This window comes from Penaeus chinensis, chromosome 29 (genome assembly GCF_019202785.1).
Source record: "Penaeus chinensis breed Huanghai No. 1 chromosome 29, ASM1920278v2, whole genome shotgun sequence".
Classification (NCBI taxonomy): Eukaryota; Metazoa; Arthropoda; class Malacostraca; order Decapoda; family Penaeidae; genus Penaeus; species Penaeus chinensis.
In genome coordinates, this window is record NC_061847.1 from 9,826,300 (window position 1) to 9,843,676 (window position 17,377).

Genomic DNA, 17,377 nt, shown 5'->3' on the forward strand with positions numbered 1-17,377 from the left:
AGGCACTAGTATCACTGCCCAAGCCTGCACATTCCGTCGCTGATGTGTTAATATCCACGAGAATCGGGTTGGAACTTAATGACGGAGTCTCTTGCAACAGGGGCCATTCTGCACTTGTGAGAAAGAACACCCTGGTGTCTTTGGTGCGTAGAATATTTTGAGTGGTGTTGTGTGTACATCCATGCCAATATTTTTCTTACGCAAGCCGTACAAGATCTTGTCGGAGTGACCAATATGTACCCTCTATAGATCACATGTACACTTCATCCCATTACCATGTCCGAGGACTTGAATCGCATTTCCGGAAGCCTCACTGTTACATCCTTGAGCGAACCCCTACACGACACACAAGCACCCAACACACACATACACCCGCACAGCGCTACTCCACGCGCACACACTCCGCCGCTGCTCCATATACTGACAGCACTGTCTGATGAGAGAAATCTTACAACGTCCCTTTCGATAACCGCACCCGCGTCTTGCCATATCTTCTCTTCTTTATTTCATTCACTGCTTTTCGTCCGGGTGCTTTGCGATACGCCATTCATCTGAGATCCCGTCTTCTTGTCACATTTTTCTTTCCATTATTCGCCGTCTTTTAAGCACGACACCGGGCAGACGGAGTGACGCCCCCCTTCCCCCAGTTCATAAAATAATAACGCAAGAACTTTTCCGACCCGCAGTTCTGCCGTCAGCGTCATGGCTGGAGCGACGTCAACACCATTACAGTAACCCCCGTCAACCCTTTCTTCGCCCCCTCCCCCACACACAGTCAACAACAAACAGGGGGACACTGACACCCGCGTCAAGGCAGCTCAATCTGCTACCGTCCCCTCCCAGCAAGGCGGAGTGAATGAATAATGGGGGAGAACAAAGCCGAGGGAAGCGTACTACTGGGGTGGCGGGGGGGGGGGGGGGGGGGCGTAATGATGTGTCGGAAGGGAACGGAAGCTCACTTTAAAACATGATCTACCTGGTCCCACCCCCCCCGTGTGTTTTTCGGATGTTCCCCCCACTTAGATTACATCTTGGATTATCCTTCAAGAAACCTAGAGTCGCGTGGACGATAACCACGCCCACTCACCTTGGACTGCTACTAAGCGTGGACACGAACGGAATAATTTACCAAAACTGTAAAACCTCTACGTAAACATGACCAAAAGGGGCTGACTTCCATACATTCCCGCATTCCTGTGGCTGAGCCCCAACTGGCATACCGTGACTTAGATGACGAGGCCTCCGAACGTTACATAAAACTGTAACAAAAGCCTCGTCACAATGTCACGTTCAGTCGCCCCCCCCCCCCTTTCCTAGTGTCTCTCTTTCCCTAACCTTTATTGATGTTTTCTTCTTTGGTGCCTTATTATCCATTATTTATCACTCTGTCCCCGTATCCTTTCCTTCTACTGCTAATCGATCATAAGGTCCAATCATTCTTTACACTGTGTGTGTGTGTGTGTGTGTGTGTGTGTGTGTGTGTGTGTGTGTGTGTGTGTGTGTGTGTGTGTGTGTGTGTGTGTGTGTGTGTGTGTGTGAAAATGGTGCGTAAATGTGCCGAGTGCTCAAGTGACCCCAGCTAAACCGTAAGTTAAACCCCGACATAGTCACTTCTTGAAATCCACTTGAATTTCGAGAATCTGCCCCTTTCCCTCCCTGCATCGCCCAAGAATTGGCACTATCCGGACACGTGCCAAGGCGAGCAAAGACCGCTTCTCCAGAAATGTTCTCACCATCGCGAGAAAAAAGAAGAGAGGGCGTGTGACAGATAGATAGACAGATATACCGACAGATAATACAGATAGACAGATAAGATAGATAGACAGATAGATAGAGAGGGAGGGAGGGAGGAAGACAGAGATAGAGGGAGGGAGGGAGAGAAGGGGAGAGAAGGAGAAGGAAGGAGAAGGTGAAGGTGAAAGAGAAGGAGAGGAAGAGGGAGCGGGGGAGGAAGAGAGAGAGAGAGAGAGAGAGAGAGAGAGAGAGAGAGAGAGAGAGAGAGAGAGAGAGAGAGAGAGAGAGAGAGAGAGAGAGAGAGAGAGAGAGAGAGAGAGAGAGAGAGAGAGAGAGAGAGAGAGAGAGAGAGAGAGAGAGAGAGAGAGAGAGAGAGAGAGAGGAGAGGAGCTTTCTACTTTCCCTTTCCCAAATCATCTACTCCCCCTTAATTGCCCTCAAGTTTCCCCCTATCAAGAAGGACTCTCTCTCTCTCTCTCTCTCCCCTTCCCTTTCTCTTTCTCTCTCCGTTTCCTTTCCCCTTTCTCTTTCCCTCTCCACTTTCCTTCGAACTTATCTTTCCCTCTCTTTTACTCTTTCTCCCTCTCCTTCTCCCCCTCTCTTTCCCTTTCGCTTCCCCACTCGGCAACTGGAACAAAACTTGGCCTCGTGGATCAGCCTCAAGTAATGCCAGCAATGCCAGCAGCCTCCCGCGCGCGTGGCCCTGACGCCTGGCCTCCCCGTCACGAGTGTATATATAAGCGATGTCGTCAATGGCCGCCGCGCCGCGCCCTACTTCTTGAGTTTCGCTTTCGGCAGTGATGTCTCGATGCCTCTGTTGCAGTGAATTAATTAAAATGTGCAGATATGAAACTACGCGCAGAATTTTGACAAATCCATTTCCTTTGCTTAGAATTGAATCATTACAATATAAAACAGCTAGAAAAAAAATCATCGTTCAGCGTCATCGTATAAACGCGCAAGACACGTCAATATTCTGAAGTTAGTCCCATAACAACCGTTTTCTATCGTACTTACTCCATAGTAGAAAATGGGAATTACGGCATGCTGGACAAACTTATATATATATATATAATTTCAAGAGGAATGAACAAGGAGACAACAATAACATTTTTACTTATTACAATAAAACAAATGCAAGCAAACATGTTAGGACACTCATTAAAAATAGTAGACTCCGTTACGCATATTCAGTTACAGCGTAACCGTCATGCAACCTGCTTAGCCACAGCATGACAGTGCTGCAAGGAGCAAGTGAGATGCCACAGACTTCCTGACCTAATTTCTTCTGTCAGGTGTCTTGAGTGTTTGCCAAATAGCACAGGGCTAACAACATCAGTTCCAGTATATCAACAACATTCAGAAAAAAAAACGAAGCATGCTAGATCAGTAAACACATGAAAATTAACAATGTAAAAAAATAAAAAAATTAAATATAAATTCACGCAACCAAACCGTAACTAAAAGTGTTAACAAAGTGTGCGCGCACCCACATACACAGACACACACACATACAAGCACACGCGCCCGCAACATGCATGGCTAACCTTGAGTTTCCCTGAGAAGCTTAGTGACCTTAGGGACCTTCCTCGCCCCTCGAGCTCCTGGCAGGGGCGGGGACGAGCTGAGTTCCTGGGGCACTGGGGACTCCTCCGAGGCAGATCCCCAGCCTACACACCACCACCAAAGCACCCAGTGTGAATGAGTGTGAGACAGCGAGACAGAGGGAGGAGGGGGAAAGAGGGAGGTTCTTTTAATTAAATGTGCTTTAGTGTGGAGGGCTGGAACACAGCACACTGTGGATTGTGCTAAAATGCTTGCAGTCGCATCACTACCTGACTACTAGGGCTCTGAATACTAATCTTATTCTAAAGAACTAAGAGGTATTCTGTTATTGTTTGCATACCAAAATGAGATGCAGAGCAGAATGTGGATTCCAGAAATCATTAATCTGTCTGAAGAATTTAACTAAAATGTTACATTTGATAATCCATTGTGTACATTAAATATTAGTAATAACATATTTAAAGGAACATAAAATTTCAACAAAATATAAACAAAATTTAATCAGTTACCAGCATAATGGTACCAGCATTCAAAAGCCAAATGTTAACCCCAAGCAAGAATAATAAACAAAACATCCACAACACCTTTGCTTAGCCATAAACGACCACAGAATCTGCGAGACTTACTATTGACAGTGATGGACCTGTCGAGGTCATAACCCCCTGACCCCTGAACTATCGTATCGGACTCGGTGGGGTCCTCGGGGTCGTCCGAGTCCGTTAGGTAAACGGGGTTGATTTGATACATGTCCCTGAATGTCCTAAAGCTGCAGTCCACCTGCTGGGGCTTTTCAGGGCTTGAGTCCAGCCCTGATTCGAACCTCAACGCCCTCAGACTTTCTGCAGGGTCCATCTTGTCCGGGCTTAGTTCTTGCTGCAACGGGCAGCCCTCGAAAATCATGTCCGGCTGCGCGTAAGGAGCGGGGATGACACTCGCGGATGCGGGTTCCTTCGAGGCGGGGGATATCGAGCGGGAGCGGGAGAGGGACATCTCGTCGGAACCTTGAACTCCTGAGCTAGACGCTGGAGAGGACCCTGGCAGGGGTGACTCCTCCCGCCCTCCCCGTGGACTCTCTCCACTCGTTAAAAGGTGCTCCTCGCCTCCCTGGTCGCCCTCATCTCGTCCCCCCCTCGCCGTCGGCCTCCCTCGCTCTCGCTGAAGTCGCGGGCCTACAATCTCTTTAATCCTCGAGCGGATGTCTGAGCCGTTTGCGTCATTATCGCCCGCAGAGTCCTGCAGCGTCTCACTATCCTCGTTCACTAAACTGTCCACCACCAACTTCATGGCGTCGTCTGAGAAAACGTCGTCATGGTCACTTTCGAAGAGAGACGGAACACCGAGTGGCGAGTCCTGGCTACCTACACGCATACCCACACCCACTGTGGGAGCCAGATATGAAGGCAAGAGGGGTCCCATGCGAGACTCACCTGGGCGACAAGAACACGGTCCCTCGTACACTATCTCTCCTGCAGGCACGTCGGGGCCTGCTTTCTCCAACTCGTTCTTCCCCCGGCCATTCATAACCAAACTTGTGTCTTTTGATCTTGAGCTCCACTGATCTGGTTTGGAATTAAAGTCTGAGTCTGTTTCATAGGAATATACGAGATTTAACGATTGAGTACCTATAACCTCCGGGAAAGACCGAACATAATCATACGAATGGGGTAAGCTTTCCGCGCATGAACTATCCTTAGCATCTGTGTACGCCGAATTATCACTACTGTCAATGGGACTCTCTGACAAGTCATGGCTTTTCTCTTTAACTAACTGACTTCCTTCTAAGGAAATACCAATGAGAGGCGTACTCGCAGCCCACACCTCACATGCTGTTTCTTCCGGAGCCTTCTGATCATGAGGCTGTTGTGGCCCCTCATCACTTGACTCACTATCCCCTACATATTCCGTTTTTGCCTCGAGGGGCTTCGCGGTCTCCTTAGCCTTCACTACGTAGAAATCTTCCTTCTCATGAACACTGTGGAAGTCGCTCTCGTCCTCGTCACTCGCAGCTGTCACTTCGATGGCCACTTTGGGTGGTGGTGGGACGATGTTGCGGCTGATCCACAGTGCTTCATCTTCGATATTAACCTCGGGGGGATTGGAAGCACCAACATCAGCTGCAGCACTGGGGCTGCTCTCGTTCACTGCGGTTGCTAGAGGATCTGTTCTGGATGGAAGCATAACCAGGGTCGTCTCTGAAGAGCTCTTGGGTAGTGCCTCCAAGCTGGCCTCAGTGCACGTTTCTGTCAGCAGGTTTGATGCGTCCTCCACAATCTCAGACTCGCACAGCTCCTTTCCAAATGAGAGGGAGAGGGGGTCCTGGTATTCCTTTATGAATCGCTCTCGTTTTTCCTTCCAGGTTCTTCCACGAACCAACTTTGGCCTCCCAAGAATGTGTTCTGGCACTGGCGCTGGCTCGGCGATTAACTCCCTTTTATTTTTCTTGCCTTTTTTCTTCCCGTTCTTCTTTCCGTTTATCTGACTCTCTTTCCCGCTCTCTGACTTCCCTACACAATTCACTTCTTCCTGGCCATCAGACGAGGGTGAAGAGCTATCAGGCTGGGCGTCGGAAACGGCCAAAGTATCTTTTTCATTTCTGGCACCTTCGGCATGTACGTCATCATCTGGTGCCGAACTTGCCTTCTTACCAACATCCCTTACTTCCACAGCGTCCTGACTCTGTGATGACAGCGTGTCACAAACTGACGATGTTCTGTCATTGCTGCTGCTGCTGAGATCAAGAGGTTCGGAGTCACTTTCCACCAGGAAGTCCGCAGTACCAATGCATTTGTCCTCACACGGTACCAACTCTCCGTCAGATTCAGTTTCAGAACTGCAGATAGATGCGGCCTTCCTTTCTTGACACTCGTATCCTATCGACACTTGAGGTGACCCTGGCCTGTCCCAAGCATACGTGTGCTCGGAGCGCGGCAGAGGTCCGACAAACACCCGAGACTGTGTCTTCTGGGGAGGACTTGCGTCCATCATAATAGGACTCAGGATCTCCGGTGTCGCCAGAGGAACAGTCTCTCCCTTGACTGGGCTTTTCTCAAGTGCCATGAACACGACGTCGATGTCTTCCTTGGTGATTAAGTCGTCATCCTTCTCGCTGTTGTCTTCTTCTATGCTTGGCTGGTCTACTAAAGTCCTGTCTTCCTCTTCCTCCCGGATTCCCTGCTGTTCTTTTTCTTCTCTTTGTGAAATCTTTTCATCCTCTCCTTCAATTACTTTATCAGGAGCCTCTTTCCTGCATTCAACATTCAAAACCTTATCACTGTTTCCATTTTCGCTGCTGCTTCCGCTGGGCTCCGTCTCCCATTCATCGTCATCGTCATCAACACAGGTTTCTTCCTCACCGTCAATGAAGGGAATTTCCACACTATTATTCCCTTCGTTATAAACCGAGATACTGAGAGGGATAATGTCAGCTCCGAGAATAGGCGTATTGTCACCTGAATTCCTTTCGTCCTCTTTCGCCCCCGATGCACCTGCTCTGACATCATCCACACCTGGAATAGCTTTATCACCGCCACTTCCATCACCAGCCTTGTTCGAGGCTTTTCCATCGAGAGGCTCTGACCGGAACTCGTCACTAGGCCTGAACCACTGTATACTCTCGTTAGGCTTTCCGCTTTCAGGGGAAGTCAGTGGGCTTTCGACGTCCAGGCCCTCTCCTAGATCCAGAAGATCATCCATTGTTGACAGCTTCACTCCACAGTCAATGATATCATCCTCGTCTATAACCAAATCTCCGCCATCCGCATCACTCAGGTCCTCCCAGCTGTCAATCACATTCTCGTCCTTCTCCTGGGTGTTACTCAAGTCAAAGGTCACTCGCAGCCCTTTATTCCCCGAGCCCTTCGAATTGGGTTCTTTCAAGAGTCCTGGGATCTTCGTTTTTCTCTCGCGAGCAGACTGTGGATGCGCCTGCCCTGAGTCTTCTCCCATCGTCTTTCCCGCACCCTCTTCCGTCTCTGAACTTTCCTTGCTTTCGGTATCTTCCTGCTCCTTTTGTGACTCTGCGCCGGCGGCTTCAGGTTCTCTGGTCTCCTCTACGATCGTCTGAAGCTGTTGCACGGGGTCCATGTAATTAATTTCAATGTGTCTAAAGCTTTCAGAGTTGTCGACCTCCGCTTCTTTGAGGATCTCTACGCCTTTAGGTTTCGGTTCAGCAGGACTATTCTTTGCTTTAGAGAGTACCGAAGGTTCACCGCGATCGTCCTCTGACTGCTTAGGCTCCATATCATTAACTTTTGATGTTTTTATATCAGTCTCACTAATATGTTCAGGCTTATTAAGTAGTCCTGAATTATGCAAACCCTTTTCATCTGCCGGTTCTTCTACAGTCTCAAAAACTGAAGAGGATGGTTCTATGGTAACAGTCTCTGATTCTTCAGGAGATTCAGAATTATCAATCAACGGAGTGGCTACAGAGTTCACTTCTTTGCCATTTGTTTCCGAAGACGATTTCTTAGTGTCAATTCCCGATTCCTTCAGAGGTTCAGTATTTGATCTTAATTCCCTTTGAACAGCGCTATCCTTGTGTGGTTCTGAGAGCGGCGCTGGTTTCCTGTCGGAGTTCACACCGTTAGTGAGAGGTCTACTTGCGGGACTCGCCTCCTCCGCTCTGGGCGCGGGCTCGGCGCTCCTCGGCCCCCCCGGGCTCCCTCGGCCCTCGGGGCTCTCCGCTTTGGCCTCGGCGTTACCCCCACCTTGGGCCCTCTCCCTCGAATTCTTTCCTTTGGATTTGGGTCCTCTCGACTTCCCCCGGTGGTCCTTGACGGGTCCCGGGATCTTGCTCTTCCCCCCGGGGCCGGCCGATGCCCCTGGGTGCCCGGGACCCTTGGGATCCCCCGTGAAATCCTCGAAGATGAAGCTGGGATCCCCCTGACGCCTGGCAGCGCGGGAACCCTGGCGACGGTGTGCCATAGTCGTAGGTTCGAGCGACGGTTCTCTGTCTCACTTTACACAACTTCCCGCTAGGCACACATCCAACCGCCGCTCACTTGTCTCTCATTGCTCTTTGTCACTTTCACAGTGCTAATCTTTTGTTTAACTTCATGTCATATCTATAACAGAATGCACACATTAAAACACCTGCAAAAACCCACGGCCCTCTTTTTGTTCTTAGCTCTGTATCCACATTACGAAATCAAACTGAATATCAGCAGCGGCCCACTATAAATAACATTAATCACAATAATACTACAGCGTTACTGCCATTTCCTAAATTGCTTTTAACGGTTGATAACTTCAGAACTAACGGCTGAGGCGCTCGGCAACTCTTTGACCCGCGAAGCATGTGGCGCGGGCAGGCGGATGTCGCTGCGAGGGTGCCATCTTGCCCCACCGTGCCTGTCAGCGCCCTCATACCGGAAACCCAGCGGATCGCAATGCCCTTCCTCGGCCCGCGTCATGCCCGCACTCAAGCGGACACATGTGCATGCCGAAGTAAACACCGTTTGACTCGCACTGTCATGTTAAATCGTTCCCTCTGTTATCTATCGCAAAACACACACACACACACACACACACACACACACACACACACACACACACACACACACACACACACACACACACACACACCACACACGCACACACACACACACTCCCTTCCCTCCTCCGGGCACACTCTCCCAACTCTCGAAGTAGCGCGCCAAAGGATTAGGCATTGTACCCTCTACCCCCCCCAACCCCTCTCCCCGCTCTCCGGGAGGGGTTGGGGGGGTTAGAGGGTTTATACGAGGCATAAACACTAACGAGCGTTAACCGTCAATCACTGCCTTGTGGGCACGGGAGGTGGGGCGAGGGAGGGGGTAGGGAGGCGGCGGCCATGAGGGTATGGTACATGTAGTTGACAAGTCTGCACGAAAGAGTGAGTGGAGTGAGTGTGTGAGTGTGTGAGTGTGTGAGTGTGTGAGTGAGTGAGTGAGTGAGTGAGTGAGTGAGTGAGTGAGTGAGTGAGTGAGTGAGTGAGTGAGTGAGTGAGTGGTGAGATGTAGTGGTGAGGAGTGAGTGAGAGTGAGTGAGTGAGTGAGGAGGAGTGAGTGAGTGAGAGGAGTATGATGAGAGAGTGAGAGAGAGAGAGGAGAGAGAGAGAGACGGAGAGAGAGGAGAGAGAGAGAGAGAGAGAGAGAGAGGTGTGAGTATATTGTATGAGATGAAAGTCTGTGGGGAGAGGGGTGAAGAGTCAGGTGTCTGTATGTATAACAATTAATATGTCTTGTGGGGGGTGGTGGGGTGCGAGTGTGTTGGTGGTGTGTTGTGCTTGAATGTAAGTCACAGAGTGTGTGTCAGTGTGTGTGTGTGTGTGTGTGTGTGTGTGTGTGTGTGTGTGTGTGTGTGTGTGTGTGTGTGTGTGTGTGTGTGTGTGTGTGTGTGTGTGTGAGCACGCGCACAGGCGTTCTTGCGGGAGGTGAGAAATATTTGAAGAAACCTGGGAGACGGGGAGGCAAGAGGGAGCTATTTACACACATACTAAGGGAGCGTAAGTGGGGGGATGGGGGGGGGGGGGTAATGACGCAACTCGGCGACGCGTGATGCATGGGCAAGGCTAGCTTTTGGAGTAGTGAGAGTGGGGGGGGGGGGAGGTAGGCGATCGTCCGCGGGGAAGTGATCATCAGAAATTGCAAGCGTGTTGCAGACTAGACAGGAAGGTGAATCGCCATACACAACAGCGAACGCAAATATATCCTGGTTAATTCAAATGACTCTATATGAAAGGACACATGTCCACGCGGTTCTCCGTGAGTGCATACACCACAGGCGTCGGGGATGCAGGCAGGTGCGACCCGGTCTAAAATTGGCAAGGAGACCTCGCAACGCCGCGCCCTGGCTCGCTGCTGATATTCCTTTACGTAACTTGGACAGCAACAGTACAACCAAGTCTTATTCTGCCGCACTTGATTAAGCACTGTTCACTGTGATCATTTACACGAAGTCTCTCTTGTGACAAGTTCTTGCACTATGAGTAACGATCATCGTCTTATTTCTGCGTCTGGTACAGGCGAAGCCTTGTACACTTTCAGGTAGTTCTAGCAGTGCCATAGAGTTCTGGGCACGAGCGTGGCACTAACATGATGCTACCTAAGGCACAGCACACTCAATACTGGCATCACGTGGCTCCGTGAGTGCCAAGTGCTGGCCTCCGGGAGGTAGTGCCAGTCCTGTTTGGGAGCGAAGTCCCCAGCAGTGCCGCCAAGCGACGTCCACTGCTAAAAAGAACGTCTCTCGTATCTGCCCCAATAACTCTTATCTGACTATCGCTCACTTATTTCATGATAACCTCAACGCCACAGTTAACTAGCCAGCAAACACACAGGCCGTATGAACGACAGAACGACGAGTCCTGCCCCTGTCCACGCAGCTTGCCCCGGCGGCAGCGGGCGTGTCCTCACTCAAGCTGCTCGCACACGCACTCCCTCCACGTGCCGCCGCTACAAGTACCACTAACACTACCACGAGCTGCACTGGTTTTGGCGCGCACGGAGCGGGCGGCGAGGGTACGTCCACCAGCCTGCTCTGACTGCAAGTGTAGATTCAAACCCTCGCGGGGTGGCGCCGTGCCCAGCTGCCGGCAACACTGCGTCCCTCAAACATTCCCTGTCACCTCCACACACGCGCTTCTACGCATCGGGCATGGGACGAGCCTCCGCAAACACATCGCTTCGCACGATGAAAGTCAACGACGTGTTATGAAGCAATTATACGCATTAAGTAGAAAGTAATCACGCACTTGGCACATGCGGTCTGAATCAGCTCCCAGCCCCCTCCCACCATGACGTCACCGCAGCTCTTATGCGGGGTGCCAGTTTATACCCTTTAGTCTCCCGGCCAATATATTCTCGGACATGTTTACATGGTATAACTTTCTGTTTGTTCTTATGTCTCCAAAACTAAAATACATCTAAATCGTATTAAAATAGTAATATCTCTGGACCTTCGTGTCAAAGTGCCTTATAATGCCCCACGGCTCCCGTTTTCTTTGTTTACCGGTCACTGAGTTATTTTTTCTCTCAACAACGGCTTCATGTACGAGGATGAAAACGGGTGGGCGGTAAGGGAAGTGAGTCAGGAAGCATGCCAGAGCCGGAAGCCCATCGCCACTGATACGCAGGACAGCGTTCGAGATCGACCCCGGCACGCCCCGGCACTGCAACCGAGCAGCAATGCATGTCACAACTCGCGCATTCAGAGGCCCGCTGCAAGGTCAGCGCTGAGAGTCTGGGTGTCTCACTCCCTGCCTTGTGACTCACGACATCCTTGTGGCGCTACTTGCCATCACACCAGATACTCCTTCCCCTCTGCCTTAGCGCTTCCCCTCCCTCGCGCGACCGACGACACCCCTCGCCCTTTGCCTCTTCAGAGGGAAACCTGAATGACATCATGCGGCCTGTGGTTTGAATGCCACGTCGACGCCCCTGTTTCGAGGCTTCTGTAAGATATGTTTAACGAAGCATCACATTAAAGAATGTCTATTAACATGACGCATAGTTCATGCGTGGCGCGGACCCCTTCTGTGCCCCACGAACATGACGCCGGGAGGAACGGTTCTCATGCGGGATCGCCAATTATTCTTATTCTCAGACATAATAAAGCCTAGTGCCATTCTAGCAGACTCGCTTGCAGACATACAGACCAACACACACGAAAATGTCTTTCGTATAAATAAACCTTCTCCCTCTTCCCCCAGTGAGTGTGATATAATCCGTGGTGTAACTGTCTCCTCACGTCTACCCGCGAGCAAAAAGATTGATGGAGGTGAGGGGGCGGGCGTCGAGAAAGATCCCCACCACCCACTCCAGCACGTGGCGCTGGTTACCTTACGAGGATTCCCGCGAACAGCTCTGCGCGGATTAAGTTATACTTCGTGCGAGTGAGAGTGGAAAAATGTACCCGCATCCCGCATCCTCTGCTCGCCACCGCCCCTCCTTCCATCACCACAAGGAGGGGCGACGCGATCCTCCCTCCGCAGAATTAATTGTTCGAGGCTTGCGGAAGAGGGCACGCATCCCGCATCCTGGCGGCAGGCGTACCTCTTTCCTCCCCTCGTCTGCTCCCCTCGCCGTCCTCTGCGATTCTTTTCTCCCTTATTGCTGCCAAGCCCGATCGTTGCAGTATATAAGGACCTGCTGGGTTCTTGCATGAGACTTGCAACCACTCACACCGTTCTTGACCTTTGCACTCTAGCTCACTTACAGCAAGAAATGTGAATAGGTCAGCAGCACATATTAACGAGTCTTGCACGATAGCAGTAAATCCAAAATAATTGCTTTCGACAGCAAGTGCTCACACACGCATGCACTCACACACACCTAACAAGAAAGCCTCCTTGCAAATGTCCTCTCGGAAGAACACTCCGTGACTCTAACTTTCATTACCAGGGCCTAAGCGTATCTTACGGCTGGCACCCCGGTATGGCACAACTAAGATGGTCTTGTTTATTCCCGGCACCGCTCAGTGCCCGCTGCCACCACCGCCGCCGCCACCCACCGGAGGGAGCCCCTATCCTCCACCCCCTCCTAGAAACGAACCTGCCCCAACCCTAATGCCCCTTCTCGAGAGGGTCTGCTGCGGCTCGACCTGTCTTAGGGTTAAGAGGAGCCAGTGTGGCACCTTGCGCTCGCATTATCGGGCTACGCTCGCGACACGGCGGCTCGGGTTTCGTGGGACTGTGTTGATAACCTGCTCGGAGTTGCGTAATGGACTTGGTGGGGCAAGGGAAAGGAGTAAGCAGGGGAGGAGGGAGGGGGAAAAAAGTATTTTTTTTCTAATCAGATCACGAGAGAGTGGAATAGGTTACCAGGGGGCACATTCGTCCACCTTGAGAGGGAGGATATTAAAAAAAGAAGTAAGGAGGATAATCATATGGAGGAAGGGGGGGGGGGGGTAGGAAGAGAGAACAGGAGAATAAGATGGAAGTGGAAAGGATGAACTGCAAAAGAAAAGAGAAGGATGGAAGACGGTGTGCAAGACACAGCACGTGACAAAGAGCCCCTCCCGTCACACAATAGGCTCCCAAGTCCCCTCTCGCCCTCGTAATGGACTCGAGTACAAACAAGTTCCCCCAAAGGGATATGTATTGTTACAAAACACTCCCTCCTTCAAATGTCTCCCCCACCCTTAGACTGTGGCGTTTCCCTGCAAGTGTAAACAACTCGCACGGGTAAAACGGGTCATAAATCGCCGACATGGCATCTCCTCCGACCCCCCAAGCCCCCCCCCCCACCCCCACCCCAACCCAAACCCCCCGTAAGAGCTCAAGTTAAATATAGCACGATTCCGTCACACGCGCATTTAGAAGCTGAATGCAAACTCAAGCAATTCCAGGTGGCGCAGGCTTGGGTAGGATCCTGTGCTTGTAGAAGAGGGAGAGGCTGTGACGTCACGACATATTCTGAGATATGCAGGGAGAGGTGAGCGCATGGCTATCCCGAGGAGTGATGCTGCTGCTTCTGCCTCTCCACCGAAGGTCGCTGATGCAAGCGATGTTTCGGGCCGGAGACGAAGGCATTAGGAGGTCAGCAGATATTGAGCCATCGATTTACGACCTTGAGATTGACGCACAGGTGTGCCTCCCCGGCTGTTACATATCCCGCTCCTCCTCCCCTCTCCGCAATAGAAAATATATGCATAACGTCAGTAATTGAAGAGTTTCATTTCGTTTTATCCTGTTTCCCTTAAAGCTGTATTCCTCGCAGCCTCTTTTCAAAATTCCAAACCAGATCAGTAAAGCAGCATTGCAGATTAAACAGACTAGCGAAGTCGAGTCAAGAAGTTCCGCTTTCATATTAATCTTTAAAAAGCCGACAAGTCACTCGTTAGTATGCCGTACACCACGGGTGTCCACCGCGTGGACCTGTTCCACTGGTTTCACTACAAACTTGAAACTCTAAGCCACTCTACACTCCCATGTTGCTACCATACATATCACATGTCAATAACTGCCTCACCGTTCCACCGTGGGAGCAACACAATAAGTGAAAGCTATATTGATGTCGAATCACTGACAGACTACAAGAAAAACTTTCAAAGGCTTAAAAATTAAATAAAAATTACTGCAATGTTGCAGCACAACGTCCGCGTCTGCTCGGTTGTTGCCGAGTGTCAGGGACCTCTGGCATTCCATCCTCTCGTCGCCTTATTGACAACAACACGCCGTCCATTCCTGTTCCACCTCTGCCACTCTACGTTCCGCCTCTCCATCACAACAACGCACACATAACCACGCGAATTCACGAGCACCTTCAGAGTCGACGGCTTCCAAAGAAACGTTTATTCACATAAAAGCACAACCTTCTAAGCCGCTGCGACGGCAGTGACCCGCGTGATGGTCCACGTTTTCTATCTGCACTGCCAGGCTGTGCATCGCTGAACAAACACACGTGACTGTATCAGCATAATATCTGGCCACACCGACCTCCTCGCTCAGGGAAGGATCTTTGTGGGGCGTCTGGTAGGCCCTGCTGCTCCTTAGAGAATGAGGGTGGTGTAGGATGTCTGAGGGTTGAGAGGGTAAAGAGGGGGAGGAGCCGCGCCTGGCCGGGAGGGGAAAAGGGAGGGGAGACACCACGCTCCACCGTGAATGACCTGTTTGTTCCCAGATCCTGGCGGGACAGGGGGAGGGAGGGAGAAGGGAGGAGGGGAAAGGAGAGGAAAGTGAAACGAAGGGTGGAAGAGGGAGTAATATAAGGAGTGGGGAAGAGAACGATGAATGAGGAAGACTGCCGATTGACTGCAGTCACAAGTTTCATATATAGTTCTGATCCTCCGCGCAATAGCGGCGTCTCAAATAACATCATGAGACAAAGGTAGGGGGGAGAGAAGAATACTTCTAAGAATCATGCAAAGAAGAACAAAGATAGAAGAGGCAGACGATGTAGAAAGTGCACAAGAGGACACTGCGAGGAGCTGCAGAGCCTGACGACCGCCCCTGGAGGAAGGCGAACAACGCAAGACGCGACCGAAGGGCACTCACAGGCACAAGCGAGGGCACCTGGCGTGGACGTGGCGCTCCGAGCCGACGTCGCGTCCCGGAAAAGACTGGTGGAGCAGACTTTGCATGCTCAAACTGCCATGCAGCACCCCCACTATTATTGATCTTCCCTCCTAGCTCCCCCTCCCCCTTGCCCCTCCATCCCCTCACTGCTTACCCTGGCGCCCTCTCCCCGCACCCCTTGCAGTATTCCCTTCCCCCATTCCCGCCCCTCCAGGGCCACACCTCCATCTCAGCACGTGGGTGGACCTTCATTTCCGCGTCCCCTTTTATAAACAAAAACGAGAGGAAAATGAAGGTGAAGCATGGTAGCCACACGTGCACTCTGCGCTTCCCCCCCTCGTGTTCTCGCATAAACAAACAAGCTAACAAGCAAAATAAAAGTGTCAAAACAATAATCCCGGTGAATGAGGGAATGATCCTGGCAAAGCGCGGGAGTGGAGCGAGGGTGGGTTGGGCGCGGGGAGCGTGGGTGGCCGTGGGCGGGACAGGTGGGCCGACGAACAACCGTCGCGAGGCTGGGCGTTTGGGGGCGGGGATGATTCAAAAGAGCGGCTTACGCGGCCCGACTGCCTGAAAATGGGCGTGGTCTACGGCATGAAAAGCAGCCTAGGCCGTCGGCAAAGGGTGGCAGCGACGTCTCAAATAACAGGTACCTTCGGGGGCCTTGACTTAATTAACAAAATAACTGAAGCCACGGATGATCACACGCGGAAATAAAGGTGAGCTCCTGACTTGAGCACGCGGGACGCAGTTACCAGTGTGGGAAATACTACCGCTGTTGCAGGCGGGGGAAGGGGGGAAGAATTGTCTCATAATAACATTCGCAACTGTATTTAGGCGTCTCTTATCATTAATTTTATGTTGAAGAAATAATTAGGCCATAATGCCCATATCAGCAGTTTACCTGTGCCCTCCATTTAATAATTCAAATAAGATAACTAATCTTATCATACTGTCGGACGTTAATAAGTGCTTACTGTTTATTTACGAAAGGTCTCACTTACACACACACACACACACACACACACACACACACACACACACACACACACACACACACACACAACACATACACACACACACCTACGTTACTTCTCACTTACGTCACTGCTGTAAATACGCTAAGATGGACCGCTTTTTATGGGACAGTTTGAATCTTTTGTCTCCTTTTCTAATACCCATCCTCTCTCTCTCTCTCTCTCTCTCTCTCTCTCTCTCTCTCTCTCTCTCTCTCTCTCTCTCTCTCTCTCTCTCTCTCTCTCTCTCTCTCTCTCTCTCTTTCTTTCTTTCTCTGTTTCTATTTCTCTTTCTCTTTCTCTTTCTCTCTCACTCACTTACTCACTTACTCACTCACTCACTCACTCACTCACTCACTCACTCACTCACTCACTCACTCACTCACTCACTCACTCACTCACTCACTCACTCACTCACTCGCTCACTCACTCACTCCTTTCGCCTTCACTTTCCTCTTTCCCTTCCCCTTTCCTTAACTCCTCCGCCTTCCTTTTCCTTCATCCTCGTCCTCATTCTCACCCTCATCCTCTCCCCTCCTTGTCACTCCCTACACGTCACGGGAGCATTTCCGTGACGGCAGTGTTATGGCACAGGGCGGCACTACCTGACAGGAGGCAGATAGTGCTCCGTGCCTGGCGTTCCTGCGGCATAAACGCGTCTGACAGCGCAGGCGAGCACACGTCGGGGAAGTATATCAGTTATTTTGGAACACCAAGAAAGGAGATTTGCCTCTACGTGCTTATTGCGCATTCACTCTTTTTGGTTATATCATGAATGTGACGAAATACGTTTCATATTTCGTAATTAGACAAACAATCCAAAGATACTAATCTATTTTGTTTGTAACATACACGTCCATGAGTGTGTGAGGAGGGTATTAGAAGCCTTTGCTATGGCATCTCAGGTGAAATGGACATTTCTCATTCTGCATTTTTCTTAATAATGAATGTGGTATCTGAAATAAAGGCATACCACTCATGAGAAACCGTCAAAAAGTAAAACCATAAAAATCACTTCCAACACCCCTTGCACACAAAGATCATCGAAGTGCAGTCAAACAAT

At 50.7% G+C, this 17,377-nt stretch overlaps 1 protein-coding gene across 9 annotated transcripts in view; it reads right to left on the bottom strand.

Moving 5' to 3' along the window:
* The window catches only part of LOC125040954 (serine-rich adhesin for platelets-like), an 88,620-nt gene that overhangs the window by 21,530 nt on the left and 49,713 nt on the right, over window positions 1-17,377 (bottom strand). For 4 of the 9 annotated variants that reach the window (XM_047635756.1, XM_047635759.1, XM_047635757.1 and 1 more), the window contains one exon: window positions 3,282-3,404. The exons of 1 other annotated variant lie outside the window; for it this stretch is intronic. In XM_047635756.1, coding sequence (XP_047491712.1) covers window positions 3,282-3,404 — 123 coding nt within the window. Of the gene's footprint in view, window positions 1-3,281; window positions 3,405-3,926; window positions 8,817-10,758; window positions 11,574-17,377 lie in introns of those variants that run through there. 4 more of the 9 variants (XM_047635753.1, XM_047635751.1, XM_047635754.1 and 1 more) reach the window with 4 other exon arrangements.